Source organism: Fulmarus glacialis, unplaced genomic scaffold (genome assembly GCF_000690835.1).
Source record: "Fulmarus glacialis isolate BGI_N327 unplaced genomic scaffold, ASM69083v1 scaffold47677, whole genome shotgun sequence".
Lineage (NCBI taxonomy): Eukaryota > Metazoa > Chordata > Aves > Procellariiformes > Procellariidae > Fulmarus > Fulmarus glacialis.
In genome coordinates, this window is record NW_009222249.1 from 7,658 (window position 1) to 16,398 (window position 8,741).

At 36.4% G+C, this 8,741-nt stretch overlaps 1 protein-coding gene across 1 annotated transcript; it reads left to right on the top strand.

Annotated features, from left to right (window-relative positions):
* Nucleotides 1–3,273: 3,273 nt before the first annotated feature.
* On the top strand, nucleotides 3,274–8,381 carry LOC104079368 (ras-related protein Rab-36-like; the record flags this gene model as incomplete). Its single annotated transcript, XM_009581390.1, is given in 4 exon segments — nucleotides 3,274–3,342; nucleotides 4,507–4,595; nucleotides 7,186–7,251; nucleotides 8,245–8,381. Coding segments are annotated over 4 exon segments (361 nt in total), but the record flags the coding sequence as incomplete, so codon positions are not given.
* Nucleotides 8,382–8,741: the final 360 nt, after the last annotated feature.

An 8,741-nucleotide genomic window follows, 5' to 3' on the forward strand; every position in this document is an offset into this window, starting at 1 on the left:
TCACGCGCGGGGGGGCGGGGCCCGGGTCCCCCCCCCCGCCGTTTTTTATACTGAGCATGATGTCACATGGTATAAAATACCCCATTGGCCAGCTGGGTCAACCACCCCGGCTGTGCTCACCCCTGCCCCAGTTTCCCCTGCACGTGGCAGGGCATGGGAGGCAGAAACGGGAAAAAAAAAAAAGTCCCCGGTGCAAGCACCACCCAGCAACAACCAAAGCATCAATGGGCCATCAACGCTCCTCTCATACCAAACCCAAAAAACAGCGCACCCCCCGAGCTACTGGGAAGAAAGTTAACTCTGTCCCAGTCAGAACCAGGACACCATTATCTTTAGGTAGTTTCACATAACTGTATTCAAGACTTACCCATCTTTTTCAGTATGATCCTTTTAAAAAGTATAGTGTTCAGAGGATGGTACACAGGGAGAATGTATCATTGCAATGTTGCTAGCACAGCTTAAGGGTGCTCTGGATTGTCAGATGCGATCTGGCATCAGGAAAAAAAACTCTCAACAGCTTGTGCTATAAAAGGTTAGTTCTCTGTGCAAATAGAGAAGTTGTTGAGATGTTTTTCATTATGTTTGAGTAACAAGTACAATAATAAAAGTTCTTAAACTGGATTTTACAGAGCTGAAGTCATATCAGCCGGATTAAAATAAAACACAGGAATAAATTCTGGTTCATTGATCTTCAAAATCTATAAAAGAAAAATTACTATTTAAAAAGGTATTTTCTGGAAAGGATTCATTTTTCTGCAACATTGTAGAGCAGATTATTTAAAGTAGAAGCTATTTTCCTGAATTAGATTAGACTTCCACTAACTATATATTTGTAAAGTTTCACCCTATTTCAACAGCAAGAACATGAACTTTTCTCAATGTAGAAGGAGCAGGAGAAGATCAGAGACTTCTCTTGTCCTTCAGTGTTAACTCTGCTCTCATCCTTTTGGTGTGAGTTGTTTTGTCTTGTCCTTCACTGTAGCTGGGAATACTGATTTTTGGTTAGTGGTCATGACGTTAACTTATTTTATGTAGAGCTTCTCAATGCCTTCCTCAAATCCTTTGTCTATCCACAGAATCTGCTGGTTATACTGCTTCTGCCACATTGATGTAAGGAGGGTTGTGATGCCATGGAGACATTATATTCCCAGTCCTCCCTGGATTCACTGAGATTGTTGAATTGATTTTTTTGTAGCTTAGTTAGTAAAAGGGCTCTAGCAGACGAGCAGTGAGTCAGCCTATGTATACATGACATTTTTACGTGCTTTGGATGTGTTGAACTACAACTAGGAGAATATGGAGAAAGCACATTAATGTTTGAAACTCTTACCAACTGGAAAGGTTTTCCTTTTTGTTTTCAGAACTATTATTTTAAGACACTAACATTGCTATAAAATCATTCAAACTTACTAAAAGGGCAGGAACACACCATAAAAAGGGTCTAGATCTTTCTAGCTTTATAGGGTCATAAGTAGCATGATAAATAGAACTATGCATATGGTAATAAAGAAATACTGTATGTCACCTTCTTTGGTGAATAACCCATCAGCTACAAATCTGGATTCTTTGGGGGGAAGTGGGTGTTTCAGTATGATTGAGATCACATGAGTGCCTGAAGTGATTTAAAAGCAATTCCTCACAAAAGAGAATAAAACATTAATTCCAAGTAGTGGACTAGCAATTTTGTTAAGCATTATTCTTAGCGTGGGGTTGTAAAACACAACTGTAGTTTTTTTGTTATATACTTACTCGTTGTTTAAAATTACTTGTCCACATTGATTTGCCCTTGAACACTTGGACCTTGCCAGGTCCAAGCCTGTTCCAGCATTATCAAAATATGTCTGTTAGAATGTGAGAGCTTTCTTCTGTCCTGAAATTTGGAAATTTAAATCCTAATGAAATAAATAACAAAATCTTTTAGCATCCTAACTTACAGTCTAGGATACTAAATGCTATATAAACTAATGAGTTGATTAACAATTCAAAAGCTGTGTGATTTCTTATTCCTTGTCTTTAGTGTTTGGTACATTAGAAAGCAAGATTACTAATGACTGGAAAGACATTTATGTAATTCAGAATGTCTCATTGGTGGCATGCACATCCTGACTCTAAAGCTGAGATGAAATCAAGTTGAAATTCTGAAAAAATCCCTCAGGAGTTTCTTTATAATTGGTACTATGCTTAATATTAGCACTGTAACAGTTCCCTACTCCATTAGTTCCTTGTCTGCCGGGTTAACCCTGTTCTTTGTATCCATATATACAAACTGTGTTGGAAGAAAACGGAACTGTTTTCTTACACAGGATTAGGGGACCACTGGGTTTATTAAGGAGCAGTTTCTGATCAAAGGAATCTGTATGGCCACTAAAACCAGTTTGTTCTTTTAAAACGAGGGCCCTACGTATAGTTGAATTACTCCAACTCCGCCTTCCCAGTCTGAAAGAGAAGGGGAGGAAGGGAAATGTTGCAAGCCTGTTGCTATGGCCACGCAGCAGCAGGCTGAGCTGTTCGTGTGGCTGGGATCCTGCTGCATCAGCTGCTGCACGGTAAGTCCTTCCTTACACTTTGCTATATGATGAATGTTCGTATTAGAAACATTCTTTTGAATGCCAGTAAGAAATTGGTACCCTATTAAGGGTCCCCTCCCCCTAACCCACGAGGTTTCATTGCATAACCAAATTGATATGTCTCAAGTGGGATATCTAAGTGCATTTGTGATTTTCATGTGAACATTATTCTTTTTCCAAGTCAGACTATCTACTGATTTTGCTCTTTCTGAGCTGATCTTTGATGTTGAAATATGACAGCTTCATCTTTCCTCCTTTCTTCTTCTGACCGAATGAAATCTGGTATCCCCTAATGTTTATTAATGTGCTTAGTGCAGAGGCATTTCAAACGATGATGAGCAAGATTTTTAAATTAAACACTGCAAAATCCTTTGAGGGCTAAACTGCAAGCACTTATGTTGAATTAAGTGAACAATTCTCTGTCCTCCCATAGTATTAGAGTTGGTGTCTTGTAGTTTCAGAAAGCCACTGTTTGCTACTACAGCTGTGTGTACTGAAGTGGTCCCTTTTACGTAAGAAACAGGTTTTCTTTAACGCAAATAAAGTCAAAGAACTGCCAGTTGTACTGAAAGGAAAGAAGATGATGAGTCTATAAGAACTGTTGATGTTTTTTTTTATTATGTTTTCGCTGTATTGAAGCAATTCCTGAATACTGTGTTTCTCTTCACATATTTCCTGTCTGGTAGAATTTAATTGAATTTGGAGGATGAAGTCCAACCTAATGCATTTGGTTCCCCCAGTGAGTAGGGACAGAATAATCTCCCAGTTTCCCAAGGTAGGCATTCTTTATCCCTCTGGTCACGGTACATAGCACCTGCCACATTGAGGTATCTTTCCCTTGTGCTAATAGTATTTTAATTTAATGTACAGTTGTTGTCTTCTGCTAAAATTACAAATTGTTTAAGGATTTCTTTTAAAGATGAATGTGACCTCATGTTCCCATTGATTGCTGATATCTTTAATAATAATCCTCATTTCTTCTTTTAACCTTTACAGAAAGTGACTCTTGCCACAAAAGGGTTATAATATCTATCTTGTTATTTCAGCCAAACATTAATAATTACATGCTTAAAGAGTTCCTACACCAAGGGTAAATAAGAACCATAGCTGATATTAAATATGCAGAAAGTCTAATTAGATCTATATAGAGGTTTTGGTTGAAGAATTTGAGGCAATTTTCATTTTCTGTTTGTATAGGAACCTTAGTCATACAGTAGATCAAATGTAGTAGGCACTGTAGAAACACAGACAGAAAAGATCGTTCATGTCCCCAAAGAGTTTTGTACTTGAAGTATAATAGAAGAGTTAAACACAGGGAAGGATAAGGAATTACCATTCTGTTTTTTCAGTTGTTCAAAAAATCCTTTTAAGGGAGTTAGCATTTTTTCCTTGCTTGATCTCAGCCAAATATTTTGCTTTTAATTTTATGAAAACTACCGCAGTTATTTTAAGCAAATATAAGGTAAAATACATTTTCCTCATTTTTAACTAATGCCTAATTAAAAACTAGTAACAAAACAGTGCTTCATACATATAAGAGATCTAAAAGACTTTGTAGTAATAATGACTTGCTGATAGTATGCTCCCATCTGTGTTTGTATTCTGTGTCTTAGATTACTGGAATAATTTAAGGTACTTGCTATTGTACAGAATGATGAGCAAATGTATTTGACTGTCGAAGTTTAGCTAGTGCTCGGATGCTGACACTCGGAAAGGTGGTCAAATCATGGCGCTGTCCAAAGGAGTTTTTACAAACCTAACTGTGGGGAAGTCTTACTGCCTTCTAACTGAAGCTATCCCTTTCCTTTTGCCACGGTATCCCTGTGCTTGACAAACTCTTTGAATTAATCTTCTTACCTACTTTTGCCTTGGTGATTTGACTTCTTGCAAAGTAGACATCAGACAATTTATCCCAGTAGCTGTTCTCTCCTATTTTCAGTGGTACACACCTGAGGCCTGTCTGCAGCTCAAAGAGCACTTCCATGGGGAGGTCAGGACTGCTTGTCAGCAGAGCACTGGAACAGTTGGGTAAGTTTGTAATAAACCAAGTATGCAATGAAGAAAGTATTTTAAGCTCTTTATAACCTGCTTCCTTTATAGGCTTTTCCTCCCTCATTCTTAGTCTTCCTCACTCCAATATGTTTCAAGGGAGCTAAGCCCATGTACGTGCCAGTTCTTTGACCTGCTTGACAGTAAATGAATAAAGTGCCTCTTCTTCCCATAAGTGTCAAAGATACTTTTTCTGCTGGCATAAGTAGTGTTGAAAAATATTTGTTTAGCAACAAATAGTTGTTTAGCAACTTTGAACTAAACCCTTAGTTCAAAAGATTAATTGACTATTTAAAATCAGTGTTGAATTTTGCACATGCAAGTCAGTATGGCAACCAAATTCTAGAGCAGTTATAAAGAATAGGGCAGATCTAGCCTTGCTGTATTCTCTCTTAGTGTCCCAAGTGAGCAGTCAATAAAGGCTTTGGGGGGCTATAAACGTACAGCAGTTCTAAGTTGCTTGAAACACATGAGAACCTAGCTTTAGTCTTTTAGAAGTATACATGCTGAGAAGTTGTCTTAAATGTTTTCTCAAAACTGGAGCAAAATTCTGGTAAATATATAGCACTGAAAAATCAAAATAAACTATTCTATGCCCTTGTAATATTCTTTAAGTGTTTTTTTCACACCATCTCTTTTCTCAGAACTGTTACCTGTACTGATTTAATTCTTGAAGCAAGGCAAGAAAGCTAAACTGTGTTAGAAATCATCACTATTCAGTTAATATAAATACCTGTATGCTTTAGTGATACATGCTTCTGTGTTCCACTGTGAAGGGTCTTTCATAAAGTGGAGCTTCTATGAATATTGACAATTAGCTCACTATTCTTTCAAATCTAGAGTTTTTGATTACTATGAGACTTATCATGATATCCACCTTTAAATGAAACTTCATTTCACTAGGGAGTCTTGCTAAAAAAATTTGAAGCCAAAATATGTCTCCCTGAGAGATATCAGTGAGTTTATTGCTTTTTAGAAGCACAGTCAGTGTCTTAGTTTCATGTAAATTTGTTACAAGTGTCGGGACAATCTTGCTAGCAGATATGCTTTAGTGAATTGAGGCACTTTTTCCCCTCTGTAACCAAGATCTATTTGTTTTTTATTTCCAGAGTAAACCAACTCTCCAGTTCATTTATTCTGGTAACAGAGTATAGCTAAAAAGCTTTACATTTTGGCTTTGTGAATAAAATTAAACCACTTTCCTGTCACTGCTCTCTAGATATGATTACTATTAGGTCATTTTTTGGTGGGGTGGGGGTAGGAGGGACAGGCAATTGAATGTTTTGTACAGTAATTGTAAAACTTGACAGGGATAATCATTATCTTCCTTTTCCATTATCCCAAGAAATGGAATATTTCTTTGTCATTTGGAAAGGTAGTTTGAGAAATTCAGTAGCTAATGGCTGTATTTAAGAATCTCTTGATATTCCATCAATGTGTTAAATTGTCTAATCTAGGGAGTTTTTTTCCCCCAATATGAATTAATGGAACACACACCTCTAAGCCATCACTTACAAAAAAGTAAAAAAAGCTTTTCCCTTAAGGTTGTTGATTTTATTCAGTATTTTATCAGTAACAGTTAATCAGGCAGAGACATGTCAGCAGCTTAGGGGCCTGTGGCCACCCAATTAGTGTTGACTGGCACACAGAATGCCTTCCTTTTTCTGAAATGTTACTCATGCAGATTACCAGTCAAGATTTGGACTATTTAGAATAGATAACTTGGAATCAGCATCACATGGAAGCCTGATATAACCAGAAATAGTACTCAATAGAAGATTAATTCCTTTGTTTAAAAAGCCATTCCTTGATACAAAAAAACGTTAAACCTCTTAAGCCATTTTTGTAGCATGTGCACGGGAGATGTCAATCCAAGTTTACGTAACAAATACACTTACATTCACTTATCCACCTGTATCTCCTAAAAGATACACTACATTTCAATTTTAAGAATGCAGGCTGAGTCACCTAAAGCCCATCTGCTGTATTCTGTGGGAGGACTCAGAGCAAAGAGGATTATTTGCATGAAGCCAGCTTCAGATTAATATTATTCCAGATAGTCAGAAAACGTATTGGCTCTAACCATGTTGGGTTTTTTCCCCAGAGACAAATTCTGCAGTGGGCTATTTTATTATGAGCAATTTCTTGTTTCTGCACTTAGGACTTGATTTGTACTATTAAAGTCAATGAGAAACTTGTGATTAATTTTAATGAAAAGGATGCAGATACTCTTATGGTCTTATGTGCAAACTGCTGAATGTATATACTTGTAGTCAAAGCAATTTTAATAGAATAGAATTTATGTCCCACTGGATTATATTTAAGAAAAAAATATGCAGAGTAAGAAATTAACTATTTCTGCTCCAGAGGGTTTTTTTTTTTTGTGACCTTCTTTTTCTTTCTTACAATTTAAGACTTTGATCCTGCAGCACAGCAGCATTTAGGTAAACTGGAGTCACAGGTACATGTGCTCATCACTTGCAATTTAAGCATCTAAATCAGAATTTTTAGAGAGAGAATGTTGAAATTGCTACTAAAAACATGTAATGTTTTCAAATATTTGTAACAGGCTGAAAATATCCAAAGTGGTTGTGGTAGGAGACCTGTATGTTGGGAAAACCAGCCTTATCAACAGGTACAGTATAGCTCAGCATTCTGATTCTGCTCTTTCTCAAATAAATGTTATAATGTTTCCATTCCTGTCCATTCAGGGTAGTACTTCATGGTTCTGTTTTGAACCATGGTTTTGTTATTGAATAAAAGACAAAACAAAGTCTACAGTATGAGACAGGCTTGATATACCAACACACTTCAATCAGTTTATCTTATATTCTGAACTATTTTTATCCAGTCAAATATGATACAGTGTTTCCTTCAGAAATCCAGTCTAAAGGCTAAACAATCAGAAGGTAAAAAAAAAAAAAAATCTTTCCAGTGTGAGTCTTGGTTTCATGTTTTCTCCTTACTTGTAGGGTTGTTCACTGAAACATTTTAAAGTCATCCTTGTGTGGGTACCTGTACTCATTTCTACAGCTGCAAGACTGTAGAGGAGGCTCGAGTATTTCCGTAGCTTATAGAATAAGACAGATAAAATGCAGAACGCCTTAAAGAATAGTTATTTGATTCTTTACCAGATGTTAAAAACAGCTCTTATGCTTTTTGTATCTATTCCAGTGAACAGATCACTGAATTTTAGCTTATGATCACCGTGACAGCTTTCTGTCTACGTTTGCGTTTTATTATTATTATTTCTTCCATGTTCTTAAGAAGATACGAAAAGTTTTTAATCTCATTGATTAATCATTTGGGTCATTATTTATGACCCAAAAGGCATTCCCTTGTAACTAAAACTATAAGATACTGTGTCTTCCCTGACAGTCCAAAGATATTTTATTCTGATTCTCATCTCATCCTGAGAGCTTATTAGATGTATATGATTTCTAGTTTGTTATCCAGTATCTCCTTTTTTTTTAATTAGTTTCTCGGTGTTTTTATGTATGCTTCTGCAATATATAGCCATTCCACAGTTAGTTAATTCTTTTCTTCATAATTTACCCTAGATAGTGTTAGTTTTGTAGTTATTTGTAGCTGGGAGTTACTAGTATTTCGTTCCTTTTTTTTATTGCAGATTTTGTAAAGATAATTTTGACCGAGACTACAAGGCAACCATTGGAGTGGATTTTGAAATTGAACGTTTTGAAATAATTGGAATACCATACAATCTCCAGATGTAAGTTGAAACAGCGTGGTTAAGTGTTGCACAGTGTACAATCTCAGCAGAGTTGAATTGTTGCAGGCTCTAGTGGAATAAACATTTAAAAAAAATACAAAAATTGCACAAAGAATAATGTGATCTGAAAAACAGGTTCTGTACCTGGACTTGCAGTTTTAGTAAAAGTTTTACTCTCTTGGATTTCTCATCCCTAAAAAATGTTATAAGTTTGTCAATGAAAATTCATCTTGGATGTCTTGCGCCATTTCAGTGGAGTTCTGCCTTTTTTAGTCAAGTTTTTTGAAAGAGAAGTGGAAGCTTTTGCCACGGACTTTGTCCAGTTCTGCTATTACACCATTCTGTCATTTGAGTTTAGTAGGTGGTGTGGTTTAACCTGGCAGACAGCCAAACGC